At 32.4% G+C, this 18678-nt stretch overlaps 2 protein-coding genes across 6 annotated transcripts; both read left to right on the forward strand.

The window, feature by feature from the left end:
* The first annotated feature begins 1235 nt into the window (after positions 1-1235).
* LOC101206869 (ATP-dependent DNA helicase Q-like 1) lies at positions 1236-10970 on the forward strand. Of its 4 annotated transcripts, none has more exons than XR_004214292.1 (13): positions 1236-1439; positions 2405-2778; positions 3021-3281; positions 3954-4117; positions 4422-4515; positions 4624-4667; positions 6053-6167; positions 6247-6600; positions 7152-7376; positions 7532-7809; positions 10399-10469; positions 10592-10648; positions 10747-10970. XR_004214292.1 is itself a non-coding variant. In XM_011650551.2 (10 exons), the coding sequence occupies exons 1-10, from the start codon at positions 1325-1327 to the stop codon at positions 7640-7642; spliced, it is 1857 nt and encodes a 618-aa protein (XP_011648853.1). In that variant the 5' UTR covers positions 1236-1324; the 3' UTR covers positions 7643-8137. The 4 variants fall into 4 exon arrangements, 1 of the variants encoding a protein (XP_011648853.1); XR_004214291.1 differs by having other exon boundaries at positions 10592-10644; XR_004214290.1 differs by having other exon boundaries at positions 10399-10970.
* A 1750-nt stretch (positions 10971-12720) lies between these two features.
* On the forward strand, positions 12721-17710 carry LOC101220295. Of its 2 annotated transcripts, none has more exons than XM_011650552.2 (6): positions 12721-13181; positions 13732-13853; positions 13995-14050; positions 14132-15868; positions 15993-16110; positions 16760-17710. In XM_011650552.2, exons 2-6 carry the CDS (start codon positions 13751-13753, stop codon positions 17425-17427), a joined length of 2682 nt encoding a protein of 893 aa, XP_011648854.1. In that variant the 5' UTR covers positions 12721-13181; positions 13732-13750; the 3' UTR covers positions 17428-17710. The 2 variants fall into 2 exon arrangements, with proteins under 2 accessions (XP_011648854.1, XP_004144816.2); XM_004144768.3 differs by having other exon boundaries at positions 12722-13181; positions 15999-16110.
* The last annotated feature ends 968 nt before the right edge of the window (positions 17711-18678 follow it).

Below are 18678 nucleotides of genomic sequence, written 5' to 3' on the forward strand. Positions count from 1 at the left end.
TATATATATTTTTTTACACCTTTGATGGATTAATTTTTGCAATTAAAATATTAAATATGTCGTTGTTACGAATATAATAATTGATTGTGCTTTTGGCAATTAGCATTTGCTAAAAATCATTAACTTAGTTAACATTGTTTTATAATTTAATGATAGGGAGTGTGTGAACTTTTGAACTACTAGCCAACAACGTTGTTGATGTGTAGTCGTGGATGATATAATGGTTGAGGGTTTTTTTAATTAAAAAATCATCTATTAAAGTATTCACTATAACAATTAAAAAACTCAAATACCAATCCGTAACTAAGGGAGTATTTAGCTCACGAAAGATTAACAAAATTAAAGTTATTATGTTGGAGTTGGAAAATTTTATTTTCGAGTGGAGAGTTGTAAGATTAAGTTTCACAATAGCTACCAAAAATTTAATCAAAATGAGAAGTATAAAGTTTATTGGTAATGGTAGCATATTAAAAAAAATATAGAGCAATGTAGATGTGATTTTGTCTTTATTTTATAAACTCATGACTTGGTAGTTATGAAATGGGGCATAACTACTACACTATAATCATATTTTATTTAAAATAAAATAATATTTAATATATATTATAATTTGACATTTTAAAATTAATATTAAAATAAGTTAAAGGAGCCCACTTGTTTCGTTGGCTCCTACATAAATCCGTCTATGCTTGGTAAAAAAACTATAATATAAAATGGTGAATTTACTCAAAACGCAAAATATAATAGTGAGTCTTCATCGTTAAAGTTGAGTGGTCTACGTGTAAGGATTAAAATATCAACGTTATCTTGATATCAAGATTTTAATTTTACATATATATATAAAGAAATTTCTAAAAGCCATCGAATTTGTTTAAGTTAATAATAAGTTGTTTTTATGTCAAACAAAATTACGACTATAGTTATGAGTATTAATATTAGACTAAATAGATGATATGTTGTATTTCACATGACAGTTATATAAAAAACATTAAATATATCGACGAATATTTATATCAAAAGAAATAGTAAAAAACAGTAAATTTGACCAAGTATTTACTACATAGTAAAATTTTAGATTATATTAATAATAAACTTCGATATTTTTATTAATACAATTTAAAATTTTGTTATGGTAAATAAATATTTTAATTTATTTTATTTTTTTAAATCTCATATATTAATAAAAATATATTTTAAGCTTTTGTTAGGGTAAAAAGGTGTTTTGGTTTTAAATTTTGATTCGAAGAAGAAAAGAAAAAGAAGGAAAGAACACGCTTTAAATCCAAATTGCGCGGGAGGAAGAAGTTTCCACAGAACTCAGGAAATGGGCGGACACGATTTGGAATTGGAGAGAGCTCGGTTGTTAAGCTTGGCAGCGGAACTCGGTTTCGACGAACAATCGGCCCAGGCTTGCTTGGACCGCATAATCAACTTATATGGTAATTCCTTCCATTTCCCAACCCTAAAATTGCACTTTCAGTTTCATCTCTATAACTTTTTTTCTTACTGGAATGAGGACAATGGATTGGAACATCGTTTACTCTATATTTCCTTGATTCTGAGACTGTTCTGAAGGAATGTGAATTTGGAAACATCTTAAACGTAGCTCTTTTGTTAACTTATGGATTGAGTAAAAGGAACTGTAATTCTTCGTATTTGTTCAGTTTTTTTTCACATCCGAATTCATGTAACAGGAATTGATGGATAGTTTGAGTGAGAGTATGGTTATATCGACATGACATTGAGTGTATTAGCCTAGCCATTATTATGTTTGATGGATCATAAAATTCCTGTTGAAGCAATTCAATTGGTTTTAAATTTTGCTTGCATGGTATACGTTGAAGGTAATCTGACGGATTAATGGGTTGGATAATGTTATTAGATTTAGATTGATCAGTAATAGTACACCTTCTTAGGGAAAACCTTCCACTTCTACTGAACTGCAAGAATAAACTGAAAAATAAGAGAGAAAGCAACAAAAACTAGGAGCACAAGAATGTGTAAAAACTCCAAATTGGAGAAAAGATCAGAGCAGAAAAAATTTACTCTGTGCAAGATTAATACAATCACAAAAAATAATTATTTCTTCCGATCAAATTATAAGAGCACTCTCTCAAAGCCTTTATACTACTCACATACTTTAGTTTCACTCTCAAACTAGAAAACACGAAAGAGACTTTAACTAGAGTTAGCACACCTAAGCGTGAAGTGTTCCTAATTTAGACGATTTGTAACCGAAGGCATAGACTTCTTTTATAGTTGGATCCCGTGACTTCCTTGTACTTCTTCAACGTGGAATAACTGCACTTCTAAAACCCAACAATTTCAACTCTTCTAGTTGAGCTATTAAAGTGAAAAGTTGGCACTGTCAGTTATTTGTTTGTGTATGTGCTTCCTTTTTTAGGTGATGATGGGAAGGAATTTGTCTCTGTTGAGCATTGTGGAGATGATTTTTTGGCTGCTCTAGCAGAATCTGCTCCAGACAATGAGGAATGGGATGATTTACAGGCAATGGAGTCAGAAGCTTGTGGCGCTCTAGATATTATTCTGGATGAAAGTGTCCAGGAAAAAGATGGAGCTCAAAATGTTCATAACAGAGAATGCCCAATCAATATAATAGAGGATTCATCTGAAGGTGAGGAAAATCCAAATTTGGTTAATATCGATTCTTCCAGCGAAAGTGATGAAGATGCAAACTTCAACGCTTCAAAGAAGAGAAATCTTGATTCTAGCACCTCTTATTGTTCCGATCAAGCTACTTCTATACTCACTTCAAGGGTAAACTTCTTCATGAAAATTTATAACATTTTAAATATGAAAGTAAATGGTAATTTTTTTTTACTCTAGTTGCTTTAACATAGTACTCTGAAGTAGGTAAATGCAGGCCTAAACACAATATTTTTTACTATTTTATTTTGGATCAAGGCAAGTAATGTATGAAAACATTACTTATTTGGTCCTTGATGACAGTTAAACGTTTAGCTTATTTTAAATACTGACTTAATAAGTAATGTTTGAAGGCTAGCAAAAACAGCACTACTCGGGGTTCAGTTTATTCAAGTCCAGGAGAAAGACAGTACTCTAGAACATCGGAGGCTGGACCCAAGACTCTTACTTATGAAGAGTTACAAACTTTGGATGATTTTGAATTGGCAAATGTTGTTATTTTTGGAAACAAAGCATTCCGACCTCTACAACATGAGGCTTGTAAAGCAGCTGCATCGAAGCAAGATTGTTTTATACTAATGCCAACTGGAGGAGGCAAAAGCTTATGTTACCAGGTCATTTTTCTCTTACTTTCCTACACACCCTTAAAGATCAAGCATAGAAATAGATGGTTAATCAAATGTGTGAATTGCAGTACAGCTGAGGCTGTGGCACTTATAACCAGTCATATTGGATACTTTTTATCGTCATCCCTTTATTTAAGTTTATAGTTCATTCACTTTCTCTTTTTATGTATATGAAGGCATGCTAGAGTTTAAGTTGTTAGGATTTCTTTGTTCCTGATGACTTTTATCTATCTTATTTTTTGAAAATCCTTTCATCGAGGAAGCTTTATTTATCTCAAAAGATAGAGCAACAGAATAGTTTGTGAGATGCACCATATATCTGTAATTAATGTTGCAAATTTTGGCTGCTATGATCCCTAAAATCATCTGGCTGCTACTTCGCTTCCTGAATTATCCATGGCATCAATGCATGTGGTGTGGAATGTTGTAGACTAATGTCATCCATCTTGAGTGCATTGTCCAGTCATTTTTTGCTTTGTAAGTATATTATTAAATTCTTATAGACATTTTAAATCTTTTGTTTATTATTTATTATTTTTTACTTTTATGTGAGTTTTGAAAACTGAAGAGGAGTTTTGAAGGTTTTTTTGTTGATCATATGCATGGCTTTCTGCTTTTTCATCCCGTTTCATATTTTCACAGTTATTTCTCTCTGTACAGCTGCCTGCAACAGTTCAACCAGGTGTTACTGTTGTCATATCTCCCCTCCTTTCTCTAATTCAAGATCAGATAGTCACATTAAACCTCAAGTTTGGAATTCCCTCAACGTTTTTAAATTCTCAACAAACTTCTTCTCAAGCAGCTGTTGTTCTACAAGAATTGAGGCAAGGTTTACTTCTTTCTCTAGGCATGATATTTGGTGATGTTTTAAATTTAGTAAATTTATGTCCACATTTCTATAATGTATATGATGTATAGTATTCAGAAAGCCGTTTCTTATCTCAGGGAGAATTATATGCATACTACTCTACTTGGATACTTATTTTATTGTTTTCGGAGTTTTTTGGGTCAAGATTCTTTGAGAAAACATGTTGCACGTGCTTTAAGTAATTATATGTGGAAAGTTTCAGAACCTTTTGACACTCATTGAGCATATTTTCAAATTGCGTTTTCTTTTCTCATTTGTAGGAAAGACAAACCTTCATGCAAGCTCTTGTATGTGACTCCTGAGAGAATAGCGACTCAGTCATTTTTGGAGATTCTTAGATTCATGCATATGAAGGTGACCTGTCAGAACTTGCTAAATTAATCTGAAGCAATTTTTAGTTCCAACGTAAGATTTCCAAAATTTTCTCTTACAAATAATGTCAAGTTTAAAATATAATGACAGAAACAACTTGCGGGTTTTGTTGTTGATGAAGCACACTGTGTAAGGTATGGCATGCTCTTTGTTTAATTTGTTAACTTTTTGATGAATTAGATTGCTTATAAGTCTTGGAATATAGATGATACCCTAATTTAAGCAATGGGCACTCCATCAATTTTTATTTATTTATTATTGGTCTTTTTAATGTAGGACACAAGACAAATTGTCAAATTATATTCAATTGAAAGAGGAGAACACAGCCTAAAGGCCTTAGGGATGAGAGGTCCCTGAGGCTAAATCAAAGGTTTGAGAAAGGAAGATTGTCAATCTAAATTAATGAGATAACATTGTGTTTAACAAAAAGAATAGTGTAAAGCACTACACGTAGAGGCTGTTAACTGTACACTTCAAAGAAAAAAGAAGAAGATTAAAGAAGATCATTTGAAGTGGTCTTATCTAAGAACAACTGACTATTCTATTCTAACTGCACTTCAAAGTCCTAGCTTTCTCCTTAAACCACCAACTAAAGAGACTCAAAAAAGCTAGCATTATCATCTTTAGGAGGGCAACGGGCCATATCAAAGAGATTGAAGATAGAAATCCAAACCATAAGGCAAAATGGTAACGGAGGTCGTGGTGGTTACTATTTTCAGAACTTCTATTGCAAAGAAGACAAAAGTTAAAAGAGACGAACGATTAAATTTGGTGTCTTCTTTAGATTCTGTCCACAGTGTTGAGACTACTGCGAGCTAGGGACAATAAGAAAATTTTCACTTTCTGGCTGTTTCCTTCCCAAAGCTGCACACCATCCATTTTTGAAGAAGCACCAATATTAAAGAAGAACTAACATATACATCAATCTAATTGGTTATTTAGACTCCGCTGGGAAACCATTTTGTTTTTAGAAATTAAGGTTATAGAAATTACTTACACCTCTAACTTTTTTCCTCTGTATCTACATTCTACCAACGGTTTAAAAAACCAAGTGAAAATTTAAAAACTAAAGAAAGTGCTTTCTAAATGTTGTTTTTGTTTATAGAAGTTGCTAAAAATTCAACCATTGTACTCAATAAATATGCAGATAATTGTAAGACATAAAGAGGAAATAAACTTAATTTTCAAAACCGAAAATAAAAGGTGAAATGATTACCAAATATGGTCTTAGTGTTCCAATTTTAAGATCATCAGTAATCTGTTTACACGAGGAAGCATGACAATCTGTATAGTAGGTTTTTTCTAATTGAACATGTTTTCTGAAGTATTATATCAAATTGTTGGAGGTTGTGTTGTGTGAAAGTGGAGGAGATAATTAGCAGATAAATGGGAGATAACTTCTTAAATGGCTTTAGAATTTTAGTAAAAAGCTAAATGTGGTGGGATAGATAAATCAGGTTAGTCTTACCTTGATATGATAATCATGCCATAAACTGCTTTCTGTTTTCCAACGATGCAGCCAGTGGGGACATGACTTTCGCCCAGATTATCGAAATCTAGGGTGTCTAAAGCAAAATTTCCCTGATGTTCCAGTGATGGCACTGACTGCAACAGCAACACACTCAGTTCGCGAGGTAACAAGGGATGCCTTAGACCTGACATTTTCTGTTTTGCTTGAAATGGTATTTTCTCATTTCAATCAGTATGCTGCAGGATGTACTAAAAGCTTTAAGAATCCCTCACGCACTCATCCTTGAAAGAAGTTTTGACAGGCCTAACCTGAAGTACGAAGTAGTGTGTAAGACAAAAGAGCCTCTGGTGCAGCTTGGACAGTTCATAAAGGAACGTTTCAAGAACCAGTGTGGAATTGTGTATTGTCTTTCAAAAAGTGAATGTGTAGAGGTATCAGAAACTCTAAATAAAAAATTTAAAATCAAGGCAGCATATTATCATGCTGGTTTAGCTGCTCGACAAAGAGTTTTGGTACAGAAGAAATGGCATGTGGGGGATATTCAGATTGTTTGTGCTACAATTGCCTTTGGCATGGGGATAGATAAGCCAGATGTTGTAAGTTCATTTTATTTTTCACCATCATAATACCAATTTTAGAGTTTGGTTTTGACATTGCATGAATGAATGAATTACAATGACTTCCCTTGGATATAGGTACTGTGTCAATGAGCTTCTTTCTGTCTCTGTCTCTCTCTATAGCACTCCTACAAATTATTGGATTAAATACCACAGCTTTTTTTTTGTCCTGAAAGTTAGGAATTTGTTCCCTTTTTGGTGTTAATCTCTTCTGAAAAGTCGACTTTCTTAATGGTAGCTTTGGAAACTTGGCCGATTTCTTTCACTATGCTTGATGCCTACAAGTAAAGCTATGGTCCAAATCAATCTGTGTCTTTCCTATCCACCACCCTTTAAATTCATCATTGCTTTATGAATTTATAGCTGGCCTCAATTGCTGTAAAACTTTTCTTCTTTTCCATTTCCCGTAGGCTTATCTTAGATCTAACTCTCAATTTTATGCTTAAGCATGTTATATTACTTGCTAATGTATTCATTTGGTCATTGTTACATTATTCATCACCCTTTCATTTCTTCATTTATTTGTCCAGCGGTTTGTTATTCACAATACAATGTCAAAATCAATTGAAAGCTACTATCAAGAATCAGGAAGAGCTGGAAGGGATGGTTACCCTGCTTCATGTATTGTCTTGTACCAAAAAAAGGATTTCAGCCGTGTGGTATGCATGTTACGCAATGCTCAAGGATTTAAAAGCGAAAGTTTTAAGATGTCAATGTCACAAGGAAAGAAAATGCAACAGTTCTGTGAACTCAAGGTTAGTAACTCCATTTCATCATCAAACGTATGCTTTTCCATTATCATCCTTAATTCATCACCGTGACAATTCCTGCTCCATTAGTTTTAGTATTTTTAGAACTTTGATTTGTTGATGCAAACTCATCTTCCTGAATTTGTGGCAAAATTTCACAGGATGAATGTCGGAGACAAATGTTGCTTCAGCATTTTGGAGAGTCATTTGATCGAAAAGCATGCAAATATGGCTCTAATCCATGTGATAACTGTCTTAAGAAGTCTTCCTGATAAGCATATGGCATTTCTAGCTGTTAAGGCGATTTCAAACTGAAGACCATCTCACCTTAAATCACGGGACAACATTTCAGACCTATGTTATTGGGTCAAGGTGCCTTATAGTGCAGTGGAAATGCATTCTTCTTGACTACAACTGGCCTGTCCGCTTCACAATCCAGGTATTCTGCTAAATCCATTATTTTGATCACATTTGCTCTATCACTGTGGCATAATGATTTGTATTTGAGAGCATCGAGTTTTTTTCCTCTCACTAAATCCTTATTATTTAGAGTAGTCATGGTTTAGTACTTGTTTATTGAGTTCCCTTGCGTCAGCACATTTTCGTATGGTTACTACAAGTCTTTCTTTGCAAATACTGTCTAGTTGTGAGTGAAACTCAATAGACATTATTCTTTTGCTCCATTTACCTGGATTGTGAAGCGAGCATGGAGCTGATTCCCAATAACAATAATGGGTAGCTTATACTTTTTAACGAAGATTTTCTCATATTTTGTGTGTTTGTTTTTAAAATGAAAAGGAGACCTTTTATTGAAATAATAAAAAGAGACTAATCAAAATACAAATGTAGAAACAAAAGAAAATAGAACTGAGCCACGTACACTTTGAGCAAACGAGAAGCAAAACTAAAACTTGAGCCGGTAAAAGAGTAATGCAATCTAGTATAAGCAAATGTCTCGAATAGAATAATCTGCAAACAATGTGGAGAGAGAACACCATGAAGAAGCTTTAACTCGAGCAACTTCATAACGGGCAAACCAAGATATAGACTTTCCTTGGGGGTCGATCATGGTGCTTCGTAACTTTTTGAAGAACATCAGATTTTAGTTCTAAAAAATGTCAATTGGGACAATGAAGTCCTGTGATTTATTTTTTCGAAGAATATCAGACTTCATTTCTAAAGCCTTAGGGTCTTTTTCTTTTGAGATAAAACTGTTGGATCCAATTAGAGAAATAGTCTCTTGAAAATAGTTAACGATAAATATTCCCTTTGTTTTTGTCATAAAATAAAATAAAATAAAAAACAATTTAGCCTGTTGATGGTTTGTTTTTTGTTTGTATATTTTTATTTCTTGAAAATTTTAATTCATGCAAGAATTTGAGATTTTTAAGGTACCTTAATTTTAAGAAGACATAAGAAATAAGGGAGTTGATTTTCTTATTTTCTTATTTTAAGTTTATGTTTCCTTTTATATGTATATATAATTTTTTTTATTTCTTAAATTTGTATACTCTTCATTTTCTTTGCTTTTTAAATTAGTTCATTTAAACCATACTCAGCTAAAAATCCATCCACTAAAGAAATTAATACATAAAGTGTTTGAATATTTATCTTCATAATTTCCAACTTGAACTTTTATTTTTAGTAGAAATTTCAACACGTTTGAATCTTTTTGTCTTTTAATATAAAAAGGGAATATCCTTTTTGTATTATTATAATAATGTTAACTAAACATCTTTTTCATTTTGAATCAAAATTTAAATGGAGGTTCAATTAATTGTGTCTATTTAGTAACGTAAAAAGATAGTCATGCCATTCATACAAGTTGGATAACATTTTGATTGAGCTTATATGCAATAGTTTTATACATTAATGTATAAGAGAATTGACAAACCATAATATGATTTAATGTACATTTATTTAGGTTGCGTGTTCCATTCATATTGTTATTTCTAGTCAAACTTCCAAGTCGAATCAACGGACCCCTCAACAAAGTTCAATATTTTAGCAATAGCAAAAAAAAAAAAAAAAAAAAAAAAGTACAAATTTACAATAACTCAAATAATATATAGTAAATTTATACTTTAGAAACTGCACCTGAAAGGTTGTGAAGTTAAATTATAATTTATCCCGAAAATAAAAATATAAAAGAATGAAATAATTTGAATTTTATTAATTGAACTATGGTAATCACTGCTTGATAATTATACTTTTACGAGTATTGTTTTTTATACTAAAGTATTATAGGATGATGTAGATTATTTTGTGAAGGAGACGTAAATTGGTTGGGAGGTGGATAGGAGTGTGTAATATAATAAATTGAAGTGGTACCAAATTGGCTGTTGAATTTGGCAAGAAGCAAAGCCCAATCATGGCTTTACCGACCCTATTTGTTTGTCAAGAATCTATTGTTCTTCAACTCAAATTTTGTATTGGATTATTATTGTTATTAGAAATAAAATCTATGATCTTAAATTCCATAATTAAATACAATCTTGTAGTATTTTAGCGTAATTAAATACAGACTATAAATGGAAGATTGGATATTTTGCAATTACACATCATTGTACTATGTTCAACAACAAAGCATTCAAAATTTTGGTTTAAATAATTTTGTAGGTTGGTTTTGATTAGCTTTTATTCTTTTTCGTCAATGTATTTATAAAATAGCTAATTAGTTTTTTTAAAAAAAGAGTTCATTCTTATATCTATTTGCAAAATTTCAACACAAATTAGATACAAATTTATAGCTACATTTTAAGAAATCACATGATGATGAATAAAGAGACCGAAATAAGATGATAGTCAGTTTGGTTTTGTCGGTTTTATCGGTTTTGTATCGCCTCTTACAACGTTAGAGACATATAGAAGCAAACAAAATTACTATATTTTATCAATCATTTACATATTTACATCAATAAGTGGATGGTGAAACTCTATGTATAGAAATAATAGTTTACTCATTACCTCATACAATTTATTTATTTGTTGGCATTAGTGTTTGACTTGAAACAAATAATGTTTATAGTTGCAAGAGCTCATGGCTACACATTTCAAGAAGAAAAATTAGGAGTCCAAGCTTCTCTCTCATACTTCATGGTTAATCTCTTCTAAATTTCTTCAACTCCTTTTACTACATTTTTAGCAAAGTATCTTTTAGGTTTTGATCCTTTCTTTGGTATTTTAACCTATTTTTATACCTCCTACCAATGATATTTTAGATGGGACGGTGTCTTCGTGTTAGGACTACTTTGTTCGTGACATTTAGACTCATGTGAGTAAGTAACGGAGCAAAAATAAAAAGTGAGATTTGAATCCGAGTCTATAAATGATTGGATGACTATGGACTAACCTACTAGTATTTGTATTATTTCAGGAGTATAAAGTTGAAGGGACTTGCTAGATCTATACTAAATATGTCGATGATATACATAAATCTTTTATTTTTCGTTGTTATTTGTATTATACTATTTTAGGTTTGTTTGATTATTTGTTTGGTATTCTGTCAATATAGTTTAAATGATTAGATGCTTCTAGTGACTACTATTACCAATAATTTAAGGGAGACGAGAAATCATTATTTCTTTTTCTTTGGATTTATTGAAACTTCCAATTTTTATAATATCTTTAATTTTAGCTTCACGACATTGAACGTTCTTATAAACATATTAAAGGAAAAGATCATGAGTTGAATTTATATGCTTTTTTGTTATGAGATATTTCATCTTCTCATTTGGAAATTCAAATTTGTGTTAATTAGGGGCGAGAAGTCCGAACTCGAAAGTTGATAGTTTAATTCTTAAAAATCAGAAACCAAAGTTGGACCCAAAACCAAAGTTTAAATGTTATGTAAAAATTTTGTTTTTTCTCCATTTTGAAATCTCTCACCAAATTTGATAGAATTATAGAGTACCTCTAATTTCAGCAGTTTAAATTATTTGTAACTTTATGAATAATTTTGTTCATATTTTTCTCAACCATTCTCTTAAAATTATTGTACCAAAAAGGAAAGAAAAAACTATTCTCAAATAATTGAAGCCATCAATTAATATATTAATTTCTCTTTTTGTTACCTAATTGAACTTGCAAGTTATTACTCAATACATTTGGCTCTGCTCTCAAAATTAGTAACTACACATTATAACATCGGAGGTTGGACGATTGTTGTGTTGAAAATAAATCATAATTTAGTATTTTGAATTTTAGATGTGATTTTTTGTATATATAAATTCTATAATCGATAAAAAATTGAAATTTGGTTACATTTCGTAAATATTTTCAACAATTTTTTTTATTTACCATAAGATTGAATTTATAATTTAAGCAATAAATATATAATCAAAAATCAATTATTGTTGTTTTTGGTGAAACGTTGAAAAGTTCAATTATCCACAAATATAAAATTGATCGATCATCCCAAAATTTCCATCAACCAATAAGAAACCTTATTTTATTTTATATCTTAAAATTTGAAAAGTTTATAATATGTAACCAATGGAAAGAGAAAGAATGAAAGAGACAAATAATTTAAACAATTTGGTAAAGTTAGAATTTAAGTATTTTTAATAAATTTAACGATTTAGTCCTTTAACGTTGTTATTATTATTATTTTTGAATTTGTAAACAAAAATGGTGCATGGAATCTCACATGCATTCATTGTAATCATGTGGATCTTCTGTGAACTTGATTGTTTACTCACTTCTCTTAGTCTAATCTCAATTTTATAGGGTGTGTTTATTTGAAAGTTTATCTCACGAGTACAATGTCTAGCCTAACACATTTTGACTCCTAAGTTTGGACTGTCTTAAACTAATCTCAAGAGTTCTCATTAAGATATTACTTACTATTTTTTCTTTGAGTTCGTTGATAATGCTATTCATAACACATTTTATTTGACATGTATTTGTGGTTATATGTAAATCCAACGACGTGTGGTTATATGTAAATCCAACGATACTGTTATATCACATAGTTTGCAATTCTCAAAGTAGTAGGTTGTTAGATCAAATGCAACCCAATTCTTTTCATATTATTATACATTAAAAAATTCTAACTAATCGACACCATTAACCCAAACTTTGACTCGAACACACGTTTTTCTACATCGCCTCTAAATTTTTACCAGATGAACATACGTTTAACAAAAAAGTAAAAGAGAAATTAAGTGACAAAAGTTCCATTTGAGAATATATTTGTGGTAAAGAGAGAAAAAAAAATCCAAATATATTGTTTTATTTTTTTCTTATAAATTTTAAAATTTAAAAATTTGGTGTGTGTGATTTTTTCTTTTTGACAAAGTGGGACCCACCTCGAAGTTTGGTTAGTCCCTTTGGTGTGCAAAGCAAAGCAAAGCAATATGGGCCAAAGCACAAAACCTTCTTGCTTCTCACATGGCAGTAGAGAGAGAGAAGGATTAGCATTCAAGTGAGAACTTCAGAGAGGGCACAGAGAGAAAAAGCACAGGGGGAAGGAGGAGGAGCCTTCAATTCCTTAAATTTTTCCACCTCAAACACCGTTTTTTAAGCTTCCTCTCTCTCTCTCTCTCTCTCTCTCTCTCTCTCTCTCTCTCTCATTCTGCCATTTTTAAATGCTCCATCTTCCAACCTGTCTTTTGCTTTCTCTTTCGTCTCTACTGCTTCACTACTGCCGATCTTCATTTTCACCCTTTTTTCTTCTTTCTCAAACCACCCCCTTTTGCTCAATTTTTGTACCCTTTTTCTTAGATCTGTCTTTCATGCTCTCTTTCATCACTTCTGCCCCTTTTTTGCTGGCCAGCTTGCGGTTTTGAAATGGGATCTGTTTGCTGAGAGGTATGTGTTTTGTTTCCATGGCAATGACTTGAGCTGTTGGTTCTGTTTGCAATTTGAAAGAGTAACGGACTGGTGAATTTTTTTTTTTCATGGGTTCCGGATTAAACAATTTGGGTTTGGAGAATGTGGCTTAGTAGATTGTGTGTTTTTGGTGAAATTTGTCTTAGAACGGCGATGGTCTTTACTGGTGTTTTTTCATTTGTTTTTACTTTGGCAAATGTGGGTTGCTTTATTATGAAGCTAAATGGTTTCTTGATTGGAGGATGATTTAGATTTCCCCAGCTTTACATCTCTTGTTGTAAGATTAGGGTTGTGTCTAAGGCTCATTGGACTGGAACAAGAAATGTGTATGTTTATAGTTGTTGCTTGTTCTCTCTTCTTCTTATTCTTCATACTTCTAACTGTTTAAATAGTTAAGTATTGGTTCAATCTCCTCTGTTGTTTGATTATGCTGTTGGGATAATGTGTGAGATAAATTATGAGAAATTTATGGTTGTGGATTCTGTTTTTGTTTGTTTTCCCTGTTGTGAAAACAATGGCTGTTGTCCAGGCCTTTTGCTGATTAGAAGATGGAGGTTGAGAAAAAACGCTCAAAAGGAGGCTTTCTTAACTTATTTGATTGGAATGGAAAATCTAGGAAGAGGTTGTTCTCAAGCAGCAATGAGTTATCTGGTACATAATACTTTTTGGCTTATGTTATTTCAAGGTTCTTTGCTTGTTTTATCCTTATAATGGAATGAATCAAATGAGTGTTGAAGAAACTCATTGCATTGTTTATTTCATTTTATGATCCTTCTGTTTTGCCAAAAAAAGGGCTGAAGCAAGGAAAAGAAAATGTTGATAATTTGTCAAAGTCACAGCTCTTTCAGGTGAGAACTGCCATTGAGATGCATCTTTTCTTCTGCTTTCATTTTCATTACCGTCTTTATTGGATGATTCTCTATCTGCAGTTAGAGGCAAGCGAAGATGGAGCAAGTTCTAGTTATAAATTAAATGGTGATTGGGACTTTTCTTTGACCAAAACCAGTGAAGAAAAATGCGGGGGCCGAGTCCCCAGTGTAGTTGCTAGACTTATGGGTTTAGATTCATTGCCTTCTAGTGTACCTGAGCCTTGTTCTACCCCGTTCTTAGAATCCCACTCTGTCAGGACATCGTCTCATCATGATCACAGTAATGGGGTATGGAACAGTCATTCTATGGAATATATAGATATGCCTAACAAACTAGAGAGGTTTTCTGGGAATCTCTTAGACTTTAGGGCGCAAAAAGTACCTAAGAGTCCAATTGAGAGATTTCAAACTGAAGTATTGCCTCCCAAGTCTGCTAAATCTATACCCATAACTCATCATAAGTTGTTGTCTCCTATCAAGAGCCCTGGGTTTACCCCAACGATGAACACGGGGTACTTAATGGAGGCAGCTACCAAGATAATTGAGGCAAGTCCAAGGAAAACTGTGAAGAGTAAAATGACACCAATTACCAATTCCTCAATGCCGTTGAGAATACGGGATTTGAAAGAGAAATTGGAAACTGCACGCAAGTCATCAGGGATCGAAAAATCAACAGAAAATTATATTGGCAAGTATAGAAAAGGGAAGGCAGCTAGTGAACGGAATTATAGTGGATCAGAACATCTTTTAGTGTCGAGGACAGAATCTACTGGAGGTGATAGAAGTAACACCAACACTTCAAAAGATAAAGGAAAACCAGTTTCCCTATCAGTTCAAACTAGGGGCAATCTTCAGAATAAAGGGGAATCAACTTCTTGTAGCGAGAGGAGTTCAATGGATAGGAATGAACATACTGAAGTAAAATCAAGCCAACTTTTCAAGAGCCAGCCTGGCATTCAGAAAACTATGCAGAAGAGAACCATGAAGAGGAATAACAATATTCTTTCACAAAACAATCAAAAGCAAAATTCTGTACCCAACAAAGAAAAATTGCCTTCAAAACCTCCAGTCTTGAATCAGCCTGTCAAAAGGACCCAGTCTTCTAATTCTCACCTACGTTCTAGGAGAACTGTAAATAAGGTTGCTATGAGCTCTGAAGTTGAATCGAAAATCACACGCACAAGAGAAACAGATGCCAAAAAAGATTTTGCATCTTCCAAGAAAAATGCTGCCTCAAGGAAGAAAAGATCTGTCAGTCAGGATGTTTGCAGTGAAGGGACTTCTGGATCCAATGCTTTGATCCACGACAGTGAGAGATCTGTCAAATATAATATTGCTGTTGATGGTTCAACAAACTGTGATGAAAACAGGAAGCTGGGAATGGACATTGTTTCTTTTACATTCACATCCCCACTGAAGAAGTCTACATCTGAACCTCACTCAGATGAGGATGTGAAAATTAACCACAGTTTGGTCTTTGACTCGTGTAGTGAGAACGATTATTTGCAGAATCTATCATCATTTTCACCCAATTTAAACGTCTTAAATGGTGATGCTTTAAGTGTTCTGTTGGAGCGAAAACTTCAGGAATTAACATGTAGGGTTGAGTCCTCTCAATCATACATGGCCAGAGAAGGCATTTTTGCTTGTTCTGAGTCCAATTCGCAAGACGTTTTTTCCACTTCAGAATATTCCAAAGAAGAGAATGGTGTGAATTGCAGATATTCAGATAGCGCCCATGATTGTGAACACTCGTCAAATGATAGCAACAAACTGATAGCTGATAAATGGCAGCAGGTATTGCATCTTTCAGCTGTTATCTTCATTGTGGTCCTGATACTGAAAATTGAGTCATGGTCATTTGAGTTGTGAATTATCAATTGTTTCTCAACACCTCTTTCTATATACTAAACTCTTCCAGTTCCAGGGAGTAAAAGAAATGAAAGAACCCGAAGATAGCAACAACACTGAAACAATTACCATGAGTGGATCTTCAGTTGAGTATGAATTTTCCCCGGACGATGGAAATAGCATCCATGGTAAATCTCTCTCTCTCTCCCGGACAATTGAGTCGTGTGAAGTACATCCTCCGAAAAGTTAGGGTCAGAAACAAATTTCACTGCAAAATTTATCAGGAAAGCTGCAATATTATTTTTTTTGGGATAAAAGCAACAACTTCCATTGAGAAAAACAAGATCCTAGCTACAAGAATGGACTCTAGCTATAAAAAATTATGAATTGATAAAAAAGAGAGAATATACAGGCATACAACAAAACCAGCCCACAAAACAGGATTCCAACTATTAGCAAACTGCATAATGAGATTCGAATGCAATTTAAATGGAAACTATTTGGTATTATTTTTTTATTAGCATAACTTCTTGAAAAGATATTAGAAATTTGCATCAAACTGAAGGGAATATAGGAACAATTATTGAAAGTAGCTACCAAGATATGGCTGTTCATTTCATTTGGTCAATATAATTTTGAATCTCATGCATTTAGTGGCATAAATTCATCAGCTACATTTTTTGAGTTTCCTTGTATTATTTCCTGAAAAGAAGAAACTATGCAAAGTTAGTGAATATGAGTAGGGGAAAAAATGAGTAGGGAAAAGAAAAAGAAAGAATATTGCCCAAGTTTTCGAAAATCTGCTGGTATTGACCCTTTTTTTCGGGTTGTCTTCAGTTCAACATGGTGATAAAATCAAGTTAGACCCAACAAATCTCTACCCAAGAATGCTTGGCGAGACACCAATATTCGACTCCGCATCAAGCATCGACGAGGGAGACAAGTATGGAACTTTGTCGCCTACAATGACAAGTCCAATAAACTACAACATCTATAGATCAGATGATTGGGAACTGCAGTATGTGAGGGATGTTCTAACCAAAGCCGAGCTAGCATTTGAAAACTTCACATTAGGTGTTACCCCAATGGTGATTGCTACTGGTCTCTACAACAATCTAGAGACTGATGAAAACATCAAGAACAGTGACGAACCAGAACATTTCAAGCTCGAACGGAAGGTTCTGTTCGACTGTGTTAATGAATGTCTAGAACTACAGCTCAAACAAGTAGTAGTTGGAAGCTCCAAAACATGGGTTCCATGGACAAAACTGTTTGAAAATGATTGTCTGGGTGATGAATTATGGAAAGAGATAGAGAGTTGGAAATGTATGGAAGAATGGATGGTTGATGAACTTGTGGACAAGGATATGAGTACCCAACATGGGAAATGGCTAAACTTTGAACAAGAAGCATCTGAAGAGGGGATTTTGATTGAGAGAGGGATATTAACTTCTTTAGTCGATGAATTGGTCAGTGATTTGCTGATCACTGGGGGAAATGCTTAATCCTTTTTTTTCTTTTTTTTTTTGTTAACTTGTTGATGATGTAAATTGGTCAGATGGTGAGTCTCTGTTATGATTTTTTTTTTCCTTCTTGGAAAAGAAAACTTGTCATAGTGATTGTCCTCCTTACTGTAGTGTAGAGATGGTGGTGATGGTACTGATGGATTTCCAGACAAATATTGCAGAGGAAGCTCTGATATCTGGTTTCAAGTACTTTCCATCTTCATTAACATTGTTTTTCTTTTATAACAATATTTCCTTTTATAATACTTACTCTTACTCTTTAGCAAAATTGTAGGGCTGTCATTCTCTTCAAAATCAAAGGTGGGGGAGATGGGGAATTTTTTCTTTTTCTTTTTCTTTTTGGATTTTGTTTTTCAGGATGGAGATGAAAAGGCGACACCTCACATCTTTTATAGGTTCGGTTTAGATTAACTAGAAAAATTTTGTAAGTCATTTTTGCTTAGTTAAATACTTTTTCATACTTGGGATCTCATATTGTTGAGAATTAGAATTTTAAAAGAAATTATACATATTTTTCACTAAAAAGAAATAATTACTTGTCAAAATTATTCCCACATATCATCTAAATTATATATATATATATATATATATATATATATATTTAAAGATTAAATTCAAACATACTTTTTAACTTAGCAGCTAAAATAATTGTATTTTTGGTTATGTTAGTTTATTGTAAATAAATTAAATAATAATATACTAACAAAAGGAAGTTCTTCATCTTTGTCTTCATTTACCTTATAGGGAATATAATATTTTTATTTTAATTTCTAACCTTTACGCAAAGAATTTTTACATTCTTAATATGCATATCTTAACTAGTATAAAGTTAATTATTTGTTTATTTTCTTTAAAAAATTATTTTATATTGAATCGAGTTCATTTTCTCAAAATATTTTAAATAATAATTATATTAGTTTGAAATGTGCTCTTATACGGAGTTAAGAATTAAAACATCAATAGTTGTAAATATAGCAATCTAATGCATAATCTTAGTAAATAAACTTAATTAAAGAACCAATATAGAAATAAAGGGAAAACTTCTCTAATCTTTTTTTTCTCTTAAACTCTCAATTTCCTAAAGTTTTCTAAAAATAAAATATAATAATATAAATAAATAAGGAAATTTTGTTGGAATAGCACAGGAAATGAAACTATGTGTAGCAAAATTTTGAAATAAGTTAGAAAAAGTTTGATGAATTTTTTATTAATGTCAATCTTGTGCTATTT

The sequence above is a fragment of the Cucumis sativus genome, chromosome 2, assembly GCF_000004075.3.
Source record: "Cucumis sativus cultivar 9930 chromosome 2, Cucumber_9930_V3, whole genome shotgun sequence".
Classification (NCBI taxonomy): Eukaryota; Viridiplantae; Streptophyta; class Magnoliopsida; order Cucurbitales; family Cucurbitaceae; genus Cucumis; species Cucumis sativus.

Bases quoted from the DNA above. Each gene is read 5' to 3' on its own strand.
- LOC101206869 (XM_011650551.2), top strand. From the start codon at position 1,325: ATGGGCGGACACGATTTGGAATTGGAGAGAGCTCGGTTGTTAAGCTTG. The intron at 6,168-6,246 runs GTAACAAGGGAT...AGTATGCTGCAG, and splicing joins CAACACACTCAGTTCGCGAG to GATGTACTAAAAGCTTTAAG. The intron at 7,377-7,531 runs GTTAGTAACTCC...AAAATTTCACAG, and splicing joins AACAGTTCTGTGAACTCAAG to GATGAATGTCGGAGACAAAT.
- LOC101220295 (XM_011650552.2), top strand. From the start codon at position 13,751: ATGGAGGTTGAGAAAAAACGCTCAAAAGGAGGCTTTCTTAACTTATTT. The intron at 13,854-13,994 runs GTACATAATACT...TGCCAAAAAAAG, and splicing joins AAGCAGCAATGAGTTATCTG to GGCTGAAGCAAGGAAAAGAA. The intron at 16,111-16,759 runs GTAAATCTCTCT...GGTTGTCTTCAG, and splicing joins CGATGGAAATAGCATCCATG to TTCAACATGGTGATAAAATC.